At 44.5% G+C, this 15,848-nt stretch overlaps 2 protein-coding genes and 1 non-coding gene across 3 annotated transcripts; 2 read left to right on the forward strand and 1 right to left on the reverse strand.

Moving 5' to 3' along the window:
- Window positions 1-329: 329 nt before the first annotated feature.
- Window positions 330-411, reverse strand: trnas-gcu (transfer RNA serine (anticodon GCU)). The gene has a single exon. It is a non-coding gene; the product is annotated as a tRNA-Ser (tRNA).
- A 199-nt stretch (window positions 412-610) lies between these two features.
- Window positions 611-2,943, forward strand: b4gat1 (beta-1,4-glucuronyltransferase 1). Its single transcript, XM_029454377.1, has 2 exons — window positions 611-2,041; window positions 2,129-2,943. Exons 1-2 carry the CDS (start codon window positions 938-940, stop codon window positions 2,318-2,320), a joined length of 1,296 nt encoding a protein of 431 aa, XP_029310237.1. The 5' UTR covers window positions 611-937; the 3' UTR covers window positions 2,321-2,943.
- A 9,728-nt stretch (window positions 2,944-12,671) lies between these two features.
- six7 (SIX homeobox 7) lies at window positions 12,672-14,960 on the forward strand. The gene is made up of 3 exons (XM_029454373.1): window positions 12,672-13,079; window positions 14,452-14,615; window positions 14,750-14,960. Exons 1-3 carry the CDS (start codon window positions 12,672-12,674, stop codon window positions 14,958-14,960), a joined length of 783 nt encoding a protein of 260 aa, XP_029310233.1.
- The last annotated feature ends 888 nt before the right edge of the window (window positions 14,961-15,848 follow it).

Raw genomic sequence — 15,848 nt, forward strand, 5'->3', positions numbered from 1 at the left:
CATCGCTGGCTGTAACTGTTGGAAGGTAACATTTCCATCTTTCTCTCCACCAAATTTGGTCTGACTGCACTGATTGATGAAAATTATGGTCTAATAGGTATTTTTATACAAGCACAACCTTTGCTTACAGTATTTAAATAGGCGTGGTTTACATTTATCCTGGGGGGGATAGGTTATTTTATCTATCACTTCTATTTTTGGCCTGGGTTTTGGATGAAAAAGATAGATGTTGCATAAAGCATCCTAATTTATCCTAATCCTAAACTATAGATTAGATATATCATGGCTATAGAAGTCAATTGTAAACACAGAAAACCAAAACTACACTTCGACGAGGATGGGATTCGAACCCACGCGTGCAGAGCACAATGGATTAGCAGTCCATCGCCTTAACCACTCGGCCACCTCGTCACATGGACTCCCTACGTTCACCACATACCTACTTATTAAATACACATATCCAATTAACCACCTTTTTGGTGTTCCTTAACACCCTTGACTCTCACATAAACGCATAAACTGACTAGGTAGTGACACTAGCCCTTTATTCCGGCAGTAAACAGTAAACAGTGCTACAGGACGATATTCGGTGGCGCCTTTATTCCCGACATTACGGTTATTACGTATCTACATGCGCCGCTGTCGCAGCAGCAGCTGAGCAGAATGGTAACAACTGTGATGTGTTTTTTGATGGACATCTCTGGATTAGAGTCGTCGTGTTATTTGTGCTATCGAGAGCCCTATGACAGTCCGGGGCAGCTATGCCACTAACCATCAGGATATGCAAGTATTCGTATCATTTCCAGCCTGATCCGTTGCAGTGTTAGCATTGTGTTAGCTGGGACAGAAATAGCCAGCCCTCAACGAAACAGCAGCCTGCTCCGGTGTTTGGAGCTGCTTTGTGTACACTAGTTGGCCAGTTTGCAGTTTCTCTGGCATGCATCTCTCCAAGAAATGCTCCGTCTTCAAATTGGTGCTGAGTGCTCTGCTGATAGTGGCGCTCCTGCAGCTCATATACCTGTCCTTCTTATCCAAGTTTCACGGTAAGCAGCAGCGGTACCGGTACTCTGAGCTCTTTGGAGGCTCTGGGGGCAAAAAGAATGGGAACGCCGAGAAGAACTCGCGGAAGGAGCGTCTGAGGTACTCGCTGTCTACAGGTGGGATCTTTGACAACAGTGGTCAGTACCGGGTGTACAAGAACTTGATCAAAAGTGATTTCACCACAAATCACAAACCAGGATCCAACCCCAGCTCCATTGCGCTGGCTTTAGCCACACACACGACCATCAATAATCTGCATCACCTGGAATCTCTTCTGGAAAGGTGGCACAACCCTCTTGCTGTGGCCATATTCGCACATGGGCAAGATGTCAAGTTTGCCACAGCTCTGGTCTATGCGCTCAGCTTCTTTTGCCCCCAGATTCAATCTCTGGTGGACTTCCACTTGGTGTGCCTCTCAGGAGAGATGGCCAGTTTCCCCGATCAGGACCGTGAGCATTTTGCAGGTCTTGAGGACTGTGACTCCGTGTTCTCCAGACTGGAGACCCACAGGGATACATACAAGAACTATGCCATCAGTGGAAACGTCTCCTACCCAAACAACCTTCTTCGTAACGTTGCCCGAGGTGGCACAGTGTCCTCCTACATCCTGGTCATTGACATCGACATGATGCCCAGCGCTGACCTGCACCAGCAGTTCCTGGCCATGATCCTGGAGCGTGAGCCAGTGAGTAATGAGGTATTTGTGCTGCCTGCCTTCGAGATCCGCCACTCCCGGAAGATGCCGGCGAACAAGGCAGAGCTGGTTCAGCTCTACCAGGTCGGTGAGGTCCGGCCGTTTTATGAAGAGCTGTGTCCTCGCTGTCAAGCCCCCACCAACTACTCACAGTGGGTTAACAGCCACGTTAGAGGGACGAGCACCCTGGAAGTTGCCTACATGCTCACCTGGCAGGACCCCTGGGAGCCTTTCTACATCGGACCCCACACTGTGCCCCTCTATGATGAGAACTTCAAGCAATATGGCTTCAATCGTATCAGCCAGGTTTGCACAATTTTAACATTTATGTGTGAAAGTTCACTCTTGACTGATTCAGTTGAAGTGATTGTATGTCTTTCTGTCTCCCTCCAGGCCTGCGAGCTCCACGTCGCCGGATACAAGTTCTCGGTGCTGAGCTCAGCCTTCGTGGTGCACCGGGGATTCAAGATCCAGGGGGAGTTCCACGCCAGGAAGGACGAGGAGAACAAACGCAACCGGGTTCTGTTTCGCAGCTTCAAAGACGGCCTGAAAACCAAATACCCATCCTCCAATCGACGGTGCTGAAACCAGATGAGCTTCAACCAGTCTCTCATGGAACCAGATTAGGCTTCGAGTCACTCTTGTGAAGACAGCACAGCAGGAGCTTCATCTCATCCAACGCTTGGGTTTATTTCAAGTCCATCTGAAAATGAGCAGCGGAGAAATGTTCTCTGGGGGTTTCTGCGAGCGTCCTGCTAGTTGAGACTGAAAGTGAGAAATACGGTTCAAGACAGGAGAACTGGCTAGCGACCTTTATTTGTTAAGCAAATGCAACTCCTAACTCTAACTCCAGGCGATCGACGGTAATATTAAAGCATACGAGGTACATTTTCTATTTTTGAGCTACGAAAATAGACACAAATGAGTCTCTGCATGTTCCCTGAGATAACTTCACTGTGTGTCCTGTAACATGACGTTAACGGTGCATGACAGCTGATAAAAGGTTCAGTCCAAATGTATACTTTATCGACCCTCTTTTGCTTCCTTTATAATAATTAAAACACTTTTATATCCCAAAGATAGAACTGTCACGTTACTGCTTATATAATAATAATAATAATAATAATAATAATAATAATAATAATAATAATAATAATAATATAAGCTTTATTTGTATAGCACCTTTCATACAAGAATTGCTTCACAGCAAAAACATAACAATTAGTACAAGGACAGAATAAGAGCATTTACAGTACAATAATCACAGTGTAGATGTAAATGAGTCTGAAGTACCATTATACACATAGCAGAATTAAAATAGTATAATATAGCAGAACATTTATGCAAATTTGGTTTAAAATGAAACAATTTGACTGGATTTATGAGAAGTTTTCCGTCCATGTAGAGTTTAAATATTTGTTTCTATTAAATGTTGTGTCAACCAATGATGCGGTGCGACCACCAGGTGGCAGTGTTGCAGTGTATTCTGTATATATTAGTGCGGACACGAGGGATTACGCAACAGCAGTGTGGTTGTTGTGCACGTTTACTCCGCGCATCAACAGTCAGCACATTTCCAGACGTTCTCGGTACCCTGCGAGTTCTGCAACTGTCTGAAGAGACGAGGACGACAAAGCACGAAGAAACTTTAACGTGGAACATTTATTTAGTTTTAGAATAAAACAAATGTGGTGTGTGATGATGTGGGTATTTCTTTCTTTTGTGTTCACAAAATATACTGCCTGATTTGCATTGTTTGACTCATTTGTGCGTTTTTAATTCTTATACAAGGTGCAGTCAGTTAACAGCCAATGAACAACGTCCTCAGTGAGCACAAATCCGTCCAATTAACTTCACCAGAGGGCTTTGGAATGACAAGTGATGTCTGGAAGTATCACTTAAACAGGTGTTGAAGAAGCTGAGGCCAGGACAGGCCAAGAACTACACAGCTTAATGTCAACAAACATGTCACTACGGCACATTTCTCATTTGAGCTATGTGGGAATTTCAAGTTTTGTCTCGCTGTGAAAGAAATGAGATTTCAGTCGGAGTATCGCTCACCAAGTTGACATAAACCTGTGGTGTAACGTGGCTTAAGATGGGGGTTTAAAGGCATCCCTGCACCAATAGCGTGTGTTGGGTGCTTACAGGGAGAGTCGGGCCAGCATCCAATTAAAAGCTCCTATTTAGTAATTAAGATCTGTATTAAAGTGGACTTTAAGGACTTCTCAGTAAGGCTCCTGTTTGATATGAATGACTTCTGTAACGGGGCCCAACACAGCTACACCAACCGCGTCTGTACGGTTTTCATATTTAACATCTCAGAATGAGACGTAGAAAATAACAAAACGTCAATATAGTCGTGTTGGCTGGAGCTTCAAAGTCGCCCCAAGTGATCGGTGAACGGGCCATCTGTTCGTGAAGCAGAGCACGTGTGACATTCGGCACTTGTCCGAGGCACCGTGGTATTTTGTGGCTAATCCTGCATTACCGGGCTCAATAATGAGCCGGGCATGCGGCAGCTAGTTGCACGCACCTCCATGCTTTGGCTTTAGATGGGCTTTCATTGGACGAGCATAATCATCGTCCACCTGCGAGTCTTCTCCAGATATCTGGCACTTTTGCTTTCGGGGTCAATTTATCGCGCCTTCACCCTCAAAGGTGTGCTCTCACGCCGACGCCGACGCACCCACAGACCAATCTTTGAAACATTTTCATCAATACATAGATCAATTAAGAAAATACCACTTATTTTCCAACAACTCCTTAAATAAGCTGTTAGTAAATGACTACTCACGCTTGGTCAACCCATGGTGACCTCTCCACCCCTGGGTGTTAATAATTTGGCAGAAGGTGCAGAAATGTTAGGAGGGGGGGGGTGGCTTGTGTTGATCAGGAGGGGCAGGTTTGGTGAGGTAAAGCAGAGTTATAGCGACAGCTTTGGGAAGTGGAGGCTTATCTGGGTCAGAGAGCTTTACGACATAAGCAATTAGGGCTGTCCTCTCTTGTGTAGGCTAGCAGGAGGGAGGTCTCCCGCAATCTAGATTAGCCGCCCTGCTAAGGCCGGGAGAGCTCCGAGGCTTCTGGACGGTGGAGGGAACCAGCTGGAGGGCGAGATGAGCAGGCGGTGGGGGGTTCCTCCAAGGGGGAGGGAGGAAAAAGGGTGAGGGCAACGAGAGCAAGGGGTCAACGTGCAGGCGCTGTAGACACAGAGGCCCCCTTCTGGGTCAGCGAATGGGTGAGAAATGAACGAGTCAATGAACCATAACGATGAAAGCAAATTCGCAAAATGAAATGTGGGTACAAACGAGTCGGCTGTTTGTCCACAGTGTGAATAGAGGAGCACTATAGAGGATGTTTATGCCACTCAGCTTAACATCAGTGGTTTCTTCTAATGAGCCACTTGACTGGAAGGATTTGCAAGTGATTAGACCAAATGGTTTAGAGGAAGGGTTGAAGAGATCGTCAGTATTATTGAATGAATCATTTGTTAACTAGAGTGTAGAGTTACTAAGAGTGATCTCAAATATATCAGAATACTGACAAATAAATAAAGGAAATGCAACCAAAGAAACATTTTACTGCTACTAGCTTAACTTTCCATCCATGCAGGTTGGAAAGAATGTACATTTAGTTGTAGCCACTATGTCTATGTGAGGACAGGTTGTTAAAAACGCTCTGATTATTATATAAGATATATACTAGAGTCCAAGGGCCGCCATATTGGATTTCTTTACATTGTATTTGGCTGGTTTTTAGTGTGTAATCATCGCTCTGCTAGTAAGAAGAGAAGGAGTATAAGAAAGGAGTTCAGAACTCATCGTAGGTTTGTTTACAACACGCGTGAAGAATAAGCTAAATACAATGTAAACACGTAGAGAAGAAATCCAATATGGCGGCCCCCTGTAGAGGTGGTGCTCACTTTTCTACGCCCGCCACCCCAGCATGCATTGCGATTCCACCGGAAGCCGCAAACCCTCACGTTTGAGAAGCTGGAACCACGTAATGTTTGGCATATTAAAGTGAATATCTTTGCGGTTTTGGACAAAAAGAAAACATTAATCATGAGTTGCCGTCTTACTATGTATACAACACCTCACCCGCGTTCTCCCTTCTCTTCCCCCCCCCACACATGTGAAGTGTGCCATACATGTTAATTACATGCAGGTGAACACACACACACACACACACACACACACACACCGCCTTTATCGATCACAAACAGATCGTAACCACACGATGAGCCGCATGCAGCCATATGTTTCACTTAAACAAGTGAAGGCTTAACTGCCATCAATGCCAGCTTTGGGAGACGTTTACCTGCTTACTGCAGCCTCTCAGGCAAAGGGCGCGCATATCACTCTGCCTCTAAACCCGGTGCTCTTGGACGCGCAGGCTGCCCGCATTTTAAATGTATCCTGCTAAAGCCAGACTATCCGAGCTGGAGGACAGAAGTAATGAGACGTGACACTGCCCGGGGGAAAGAAAAGGAGGCCTAACAGATATAGGTAATCCTTCTCACCGAGCGTTTAGCCTCCTGCCCCTGCTGTCACATGAACCCAGCGGGAAAAGACACAATAGAACGTGTACACCAGAACAGGTGAGCGATATTAAAAGTCATCCCGCTCACGTGGAAGAGACGCTGCTTTGATATCAACCGGCCCCGTTGTAATACAGGAGATTAAGTGGGATTTATATGACAGATTAAATTTTAGTTGAGCGGTCAGCTATTGTAACAAAAGGATCACACAACATGACAAAATCAATATAAGCTAGTAGTGAGGGTGTTTTCACTCCGAGTGTGGAGGTGCATCACAAAGAGAGTTGCCTGGTGCATTAAATGCATCATTTAAGTGTTAAATATTGAAATGAGTTTGATATAATAACCACTGAAGTGCAGCCCAGGATGTGACCTCAGTGTTGTCATGTCCTCTCATTAGTCAGTGCGGCTCGGGGGTGACACATGTTGACAGATGTCCCCCTTGTTTTCAGACATGAGCCTATAGAAAACATACAAAGTGTGCACCATAGGCGTACGTGTTCTCTATGTTAGCCCCCCCTCCCACCCCCTCTCCTGACAGAAAGGTCACCAACCGGCACAGTGGTTATCTGCGTCCCAGCATGATCTGGTGTACCTCTCAAACTACGGTTTAGTTACTTCCTGCTTGACATAGTCGTGTTTCTTATTGTGGATATAAGAGAGCGTGTTAGTGTGTGCGTACTTTATACTACACTATGTTTGAAGGGGGTGACACTTGTTTATATTTGTTCTTCAAAATAAGATTTAATCTTTTGTTTCCCAGCAGTGCCGAAAAACACAGCGAGTCATGAGCCCCAGACCGCGGAGCGTATCCAACCATGAATGGTGTGAACCGTTCCACTTCTACTGGAGGAAAGCACAATTATTTATTTCCTGTTTTGTGGACGCTCATCTCACACTCGTCTTAGTTCCTCTACAGACGTTTTTGTAATTGCGGAAATGTACGAATGACATTCCATTACGCACATGTGGTCCACGTTTACTGCCAATTAAAAGCAAGATCAGAGTGCAAAAGATACTCAGGGGGGGGGAACACACAGTGGGTGCTGACAAACCTGTCCCTCGTGGCACGCTTATGCCGACTTGTACCCTCTAACAATTCATAGTTCCCGCCTTCCTCTCCAATGTCCCTCTGAAAGACGAGTCCTCGTTCCCACCTGACAGCTCAGAGGTCTGTCTGCAGAGGCTGCGACGGCGTCAGCAGCACAGAGGGCAAGGATGGGCCGGACCGAGCAGAGAGGATCAGGGGGACGTAAGTCACCAAAGCAGGAATTAATGAGCATTATAGTATTAGGTAAGAATAAGTCCCACCTTAAATCCTTGAGGATTCCTAAGCAACTCCAGTAACACCTGTTACATGTGATGATGGAGGGAGGCAGAGGAAGAGGAGGGTGTTATGGCAAAGAGTGTTTGATATGAATATGAGGAAATAATCACGTGAAGCACTACTGCATGTTGCTGCTCTGGTTTCATGTCACAAACAATAATCAAAAGGTTAATATAACATTCCCATAAGAGCAGCTGAATCCAATAAAAGTGCAGATAATGAGTCACAAAATCAGATACGAAGAAGGGTTTGTGTGACACTCCTGGTAGGACCGTAACTAACGCGACACAAGATTAAATCTACGGTGCCTTCAAGCTAAAATAAATGAGTGTGTGTGTACACCTCGTGGACACATTGGGTAAGGTTGTGGTTGCTGAACCCCACCTTTAAATCATTTCAACATCTTTCCAAGAAACTCAGCAGCAGTCAAAGTGTTTTCCAGGCTTTTCCAGGTGTCGGCCTGTCACATCACCTCCCGTGTCAGCCAGACAGGTCTGCTCTCAGCATCCAGAGCTCGATGAGCACAATCAGACAGGAAAACTAATCATCCCGTGCGAGCCGTGAGTCGCCGAGCTATTTTCTAAAAGGCTTAAAGTAGAGTTTGCCAGCTAACCGTGAGCGTGTGGTAAGCTGATCCTTCAAACAGCAAACATGATACTGTCTGGGGGTGGTTCATTGTACTGGAGGGAACAACAACTCCATCCAATGGTTAACGATACCTGGAAGAACATCTAATTACACAAATAATCTCCAGACGGCTTTTCACTTCACACCTTAAGGTGCGAAGGAGCTTGTTGATCTGACGCTTGTATTAATTCAGGCAGAGGGGATTTCCCCTGGAAATGCTGTAATGTCACGACACCTGGCAGAGTGACACGGCGCTGCATAAGAGCGGTGGAGCACATGCCACGAGACGGCTGGCTTCTAAGAATCTCTTGAATAAACTTCTCTTTAAATCTATAGGGAGTTTTTTAATAAAATAAATCCTGGATGGACACCTCTTGGGGGTCAGATGATGTGTGCAAAGATAAAGTTACCACAGCTGATACAGCTTTGGAGGTATTCACACTGGTACAATGTGTTGGTTATATATATATATATATATATATATATATATATATATATATATCACTCAAATCTAGCTGGAGATCTAATCTCTATTTGGATTTAAAGTTTTAATGAAACCCCCCCCATTAGCACATTTACTTTATATCACCTGTGTCTATTGAACCAAGAGATCTACCTCCCTCTCTCCTCCTCTCACCCCACAGAGACGGACGGGGAAGCAATTTTTGTCGTTTGTTTGGTGCGTGCCCCCTGCGTGGTGCTGAGAGGTAAAGCTAACACACAGTGTGTGGAGGACGAGGGGAGGGGGGAGGACGCAGGGGGATAGACCTGTCTGAGAGGATACTGCTATTGAGTTGCAAATGAGCTTGTAATTAGCCCTTACACATTTGCCTGGAGGGAATTAGAGTGAGTGTGTGTGTGTGTGTGTGTTCGTGTGTGTGTGTGTGTGTGTGTGTGTTCGTGTGTGTGTGTGTGTGTGTGTGTGTGTCATTGTGTTTTGTTTTTTTCCCATTTTCCTCAGAATAGGGGTCGACGGTGATAAGCAGATAATACTAATTACTTCTCCTCCCAATTGCTTGTTAATTGTGCTTGGTGTGGATTTATACAGCATGGTAATACCCCCCCCCCCCCATTCCACACACACACACACACACACACACACACACACACACACACACACACACACACACACACACACACACACACACACACACACTCACACGCCCCCGCTTGGCAAAATCAACAGGTCATTTTTTTAAGCAGGAGGCTTCTGTTTAAGCCTCTAATTAATTATGCCAAGTGGGGTTCCACCATCTTTGGGCCAGCCAATGAGGCGGTGTGTGTGTGTGTGTGTGTGTGTGTGTGTGTGTGTGTGTGTGTGTGTACATCCAATCGTAGTATATTCTCCTGTTTGTTCTAGAATTAAAACACAATACAGTACAGGAACTGCAGGTTTAAGACTAAACGTCCTTCTTGTTGTGAAACAGGAAGTTTGGTTTGATAAAAATGATCCTTTGAGACACAGAACAACATGTCCAGTCATTTACTTTACTCCCTGATGTGAAGATAAAACCTATGCCCGTACGTATTGTGTAAACTTTAGACGGGTTGATTCAGAGCCTGGATCCCCTGAAATGTGCATTTAGAGACGAGATGCGTCAGAACGTTGTGTTTACAATCATTGGTGAACATGAACTACAGCTTTGTTTTTGCAAAGCCTAGTAGTGAATGAGTTGCTTATTAAAACACGATATGTAAAAGGAGAATAAGGACAGGAATAGATTATAACGAGTACGACTACACTGATGGAGAAGCCTCTGCAGGGTATAAACATGAAGGCATAATCTCCACTGTTGCACTGGTAATACATGTGGTTCGAACCAACTTCCTGGTAAACACGAGGAGTGTTTTACCTGATGAGTTGATGAGGAGCTTGAACGCACCACTAGTTCTGGTCTCTTCGATTTTGGGGAAAGGTGTCGGCTCAGTCTTCACCTCCACACAAGCCGGCCAGGTCTGTGCAGTGACAGTGAAAATTACATTTTTAGTGTGTCGGCGGTGCATGGCTCATCTTCAGCAGAGGTTCAGAGAAACAAACACATCCCCCCCCCCCCCAAACACCCCTTCTACAAACACATACATAATCTGTTCATCCCATCAACTATCTTATCATTCATCCTGTTCTATAACGGCTTGGGAGCGCTTAAGAAGATTTCGGTTCAGTCTGCTCCCAAAGTGTTAAACAGATTGGGTCGGGGGGATTTCTTGTAATGAAGGTGTGTGTGTGTGTGTGTGTGTGTGTGTGTGTGTGTGTGTGTGTGTGTGTGTGTGTGTGTGTGTGTGTGTGTGTGTGTGGTCAGTGGCACAAAGTGTCTGAAACTTGGAGAGGTTAGATTAACTGTGAGCATGATCTTCCCTGAGCTCATTTCACCCCTTCTGTGCCAAAGAGTGTGGCTGACACACACATGCACACACACACACACACACACACACACACACACACACACACACACACACACACACACACACTTTTGTATCAGGCCACCAATCCCACCTGGTATTTTAATCTAGATTGAGGATAAAGTCTCTGTACACCGAACAGCATCTCAGGAGCAGATTTGGAAAGCGTCGTCCACGACTGCTGCTGCAACGATCAGTCGGCTGAAAATGAACTTGTGTCAATTCTGATTAATTGATTAATTTATCGAGTACATATTTGTTAATTGCAGCTGCTCAGACGTGAGGATTGTCTGTCTTATATTATTGTAAATTGAATCTCTTTGGTTATCTGCTGGTTGGACACTTTGATTTTACATAGTTGTAAAGTGGAGTTATTGTAGAACATTAAATACTATATAAATCATAATTTACAATAATATAATGAATGATACAATGTTGAAGGAAAACTTGCATGAAACTGAATTAAAAAACATTTTTATTGGCTTAAATAATGAAAACACGTGCTTTATATCCCGAAAGAAATATATGAAGTAAATATTAAATAAAAATACAACTTGATACTCAGATTAAACTATTTTTTAATTAAAATGATACATACATATGTGCATTAGCAGATGATCATTTAAAATATAAGCTTTAAAGCATACTATGCACTGAAAAAGAAGGCTAATTAAGAGGACACAGACGGTGTTTATTGTTGGAGAAACTGGGACTCATATCTGGATTCTAGACAGATTTGTAGACGGATTTAAAGCCACTTCACCTCATTTTAAACCAGATGATCCTTGACCTGACTGCAACCTTCATGCAAAGCCTCATATTAATCTCTGTCTGCCTTCAGAGGCGTTTAGTGAAGGCTAATTTAATACTAACATGACATTCTTAATTCAGGCTTTTGTCCACTGACATAAATACATGTCCTTTAAGCTATGATGTGCAAATGAAGTGTAACATGTTTGCATTAAAGTTAACAGATGCTTACAGGATCCTCAACCTGATTAATAAGAAAATTATCCTAAGACTGATTAATGAGCTACTGAGATCGGAGGGATTGGACCGACAGGCTCCGCTATACATCGATGTCCCGGGGCGTTTTCATTGGGTCGTGGCCCGGCAAGAGGTCGCTGAGGATAACCTATAGGTGCATGTCTGTTTTAATTACACGAGTATTAGCTGGTTGGGGATCGCTACAGCTTTGTGTACCGACGTGTCCTCTCAGCCAAATGTCGAGGCAGATGATATCCAATTTTCATGACCATGAGCACTAAGATTGAATCATTTATGCTGGTAAAATGTGCACGTGGCTGGTTGCACCACTCACCAATGATAATCTATTGAGCGGCTGGTAAAGTTTAAACATTCAAAAGTTCATTGTGCACCCTGCTGCTGTTGCACTCATTAATAAAAAGCTTAATGACCTCATTTCTTGCCATTTTGCTTACATTTTCTTGGGTTTTGCCTGCTGTCGAAAGCCTCTCACTCCACATTAAAGCTCCCCTCATCATCACCTCCTGAGGCCGGCTTCTATCTCCACTATATCCGTCCTATCAAATAACCTATCTTCGCTTGTTTGCTCAATGCAGTCATCCTGGCAGTCAATGTATCCTCAGGCTAAGCCAAACAAGCTGATCAGCCAGTCACCTCTGTACACACTACCCCCCACTAAGAGGCTAATGGCCAGGATGTATAATCCTTCTCAAAACAACTACAGAGATGCTAATTGTATCTAGCTATAAATACAGGTTGACTCCCTGTCCTCTTTCTTTATTTGGCTCTACTCTGGAAACCTGGAGGCGCGCCGCCACCGTCATCCTTTGCGCACAGGCTTCTCTGAAACATTTGCCCAAATGCCAGGCAAGACTTAGTTGCATAAGAGAGGCAGCAGATAGCAGCTGGAAGTGTCAAAACTTGCCATCGTCTCAACAAAACAAAAAAAAGAGGCAGCGAGCGCACGGAGCTTTACGCACGGTTGGATACATTTCATGCGCATTGTGAACATTTCATAGCTTCTTCGGTGAGCTACTGAGAAGCAACTAACCGAGATGTTCCCACTGCCGATGTTCACCCCGGACCAGGTCGCTCGAGTGTGTGAGAACTTGGAAGAGACCGGGGACATCGAGCGCCTCGGCAGGTTCCTCTGGTCCCTGCCCGCCGCCGTCCCTGGCTCTGCCGGGGAAGCACTGAACCGACACGAGTCCGTCATGCGAGCGAGAGCGCTGGTCGCTTTCCACAGTGGCAACTTCGAGGGCCTGTACCAGATCCTCCAGAGCCACCGGTTTACGCGCGAGTCGCACGCCAAACTTCAAGACCTGTGGCTGGACGCGCACTACCGAGAGGCGGAGAGGCTCCGAGGGCGGCCGCTGGGCCCGGTGGAGAAGTACCGGATCCGCAAGAAGTTCCCCCTGCCCCGCACCATCTGGGACGGCGAGCAGAAGACACATTGCTTTAAGGTAAACACCAACAAACGATACGTGTTGTAGTGTCACAATGTAACCCACTTGGCTGCTGCAGTGGGACCCACGTGTGTCATCCATCGTTTTAGGGGCGAACATGTAAATAATCCGGACCCGAGGCTTCATATTATAACATGCATTTAGATTATAGGAAACTAACATGACCATCAGTTGCTTTCTCGTAAAAGTCCCCTTTAACCTCAAGCAGCCTGCTCTTTGAGCTCTTAAGATGATAATGGTCAGAGCTGTGGTTATCCTTCTGCCATGATACTACTTTAGACAGGGTGACCTGAGATCTGGTACATGCATGGACAGTGTTTTATCACCAGGACATCCACACTGTTAAACAAGGCTCCTAAATATGCCACAACTAGTAGTTGTATTACTGATTCTTGTCCTTCCATAGGTGTAAACACATCACGTTAATGTCATTCTCATATATGTCTCATATATGACACAGACCTTAAACTTTACACACTCGTAGGTCTAATTTGTTCTTGTGCTAAAGTTGTCACTTCAGCATCATCTTTTTTATCTTTGCTGCAACATTTACTGTGTGCAGCTTCAAAGTCATTTCCCTGATTTAATTTTATACTTAATTAGTAGTGCTGTAGCGAGTATGACATATGATACCACTTGTACTGGCTATGAGCACAGACCTAAGGGAGTCTAACTGAGCCATCTATGGACTACCCAGGAGCCAATGGAGAGACAGTTATTCCATGTTTAAAGAGCATTTTCAGAGCATCACCTGCAGACTGATGGTGCATCTTAATACACCATGCGTATACACAATAAACACAGAAACCTTTTCCTCTTTCAGTGTCATGAGCAAATAAATGGTGTTTATTCACATAAAGTTATAATAACACCACTAACTTGTTACATTTTATGGATTCAAAGATAAAGTTTGTAAGCAAAAAAGCATGCACCCTGCTGTGTGTGTGTGTGTGTGTGTGTGTGTGTGTGTGTGTGTGTGTGTGTGTGTGTGTGTGTGTGTGTGTGTGTGTGATCTCCCTCACGTGGCAGGGTGAAGTATTGTTCGTAATTGTAGTTAATCTTTAATTCCAAACCTCAGGAGGGATAGTCTCTCCAACTGCCCATTAAGCCCCTTAACATGATCCAATTTAGTGGCTATAAATTGTTATGTATACTACGAATGCTGATTGTAATCATCGACTATTCATAAATCCAGACTAATACGATTATACTGAGCATCATATGAGAGTGATAAGATTATTGTGGTTTAATAAGATGATATCAAAACACCATATGGTGTCTTTTCAAAATGCTATTCCATGCTAATGAAGGGCACTTTGTATTGTCTATGGCAGCCGGAATATTCAATATATTTCTGTGTGTTTTGCAGGAAAGAACTCGCAGTTTATTGAGAGAGTGGTACCTCCAAGACCCCTACCCCAACCCGTCCAGGAAACGCCACCTGGCCCAGGCCACGGGACTCACACCCACACAGGTCGGCAACTGGTTCAAGAACCGCCGCCAAAGAGACCGCGCTGCGTCCGCAAAGAACAGGTTGGTCAAGAAGTCCATATGGTGATGCTGATTTTGAATAAAAAGATGATATTATGAGGAACAATGCCACACATACTAATATATGAGCAGCTAATGGGACCCCACTCATCTCTCTCTTCTCTCCCTCTACCCAGAATGCAGCAGGATCCTTCCCACCTGCCCTCTGGGAGCTCACCTGACGGCTCCCTTCAGGACCGACGCCATCACCCCCACTTGTTGCCTCCCTCCCCTCACCACCTGGGCAGCCCGGAGGCCAGCGACTGTAGCACAGAGAATGAGCGCAGAGGAACAGGAGCCTCCACCCCAGAGATCTCCGTCAGCAGCGACAGCGAGTTCGAGTCTTAAGATGGCGGACTCTTTTTTTCACGAGGGACAAACTCTCGTCCCCTAAGGCGAGAGGGACGTCTATCATCAGACTCTAAAGACACTTGGCTGTGGACACACTGGAGGTGTTCTCAGTGGGACGCCACTGGATGCGGCTGAGTGGATATGCAAAAACAACATGCACTTAAAAAAGCACCATGGCACACAACCTCGACTGTTATATGAAATAGTTTACTGCTGACCATGGTCTTTAGATAATGTGAGTATTAATATTTCAAGTTTTGATACTGGTTTCATTAAATATTTTTGGATAGCTCATTTTCTAATACTCGTATGGAAATTGTGAGGACACAATGAAAATGCCTTGAGTAGGCTATTAATATATGCAACTACATTTACATGCACATTAACAACTCAATCAGCTTTAGATTATGGTGACATGCCAACTGCGGAAAGTGTCGAGCTAACAATTTCATTTTCTTATTTAAAACATTAAACATTAATTATCAGCATAACCTTGATTTTTATCATTCAATTTATTTAATCAAAACATCTGGTGTTGATGCAGAAGCAAATCAACAGTAAAAAGTTTAAATAAATGTCCAAAATTAACCTATTTAATTGCACATTAACATTTAAAATGGCATCATTCTTCCCGTAATCTTGTCTTGAAGAGTAATCAGGTTACAATGTGCATGTAAACATAGTGTCTGACCAATTAAACACATTTCACTGCCTTAAACAGAAACTAAGGGCGTCACTCTTTTACAATAACATGAGTTTAGATAGACTTTACACATGAACCTAATGATGCTGCTTAAAAACACAAATATTTGAGTCACCAGCTGTGTTTTACCTGTTCACCTCTCTTCTGGTGACGGTTTGAAATATGTAAGGCTGTTTGTAAAC

The sequence above is a fragment of the Cottoperca gobio genome, chromosome 18 (assembly GCF_900634415.1).
Source record: "Cottoperca gobio chromosome 18, fCotGob3.1, whole genome shotgun sequence".
NCBI lineage: Eukaryota > Metazoa > Chordata > Actinopteri > Perciformes > Bovichtidae > Cottoperca > Cottoperca gobio.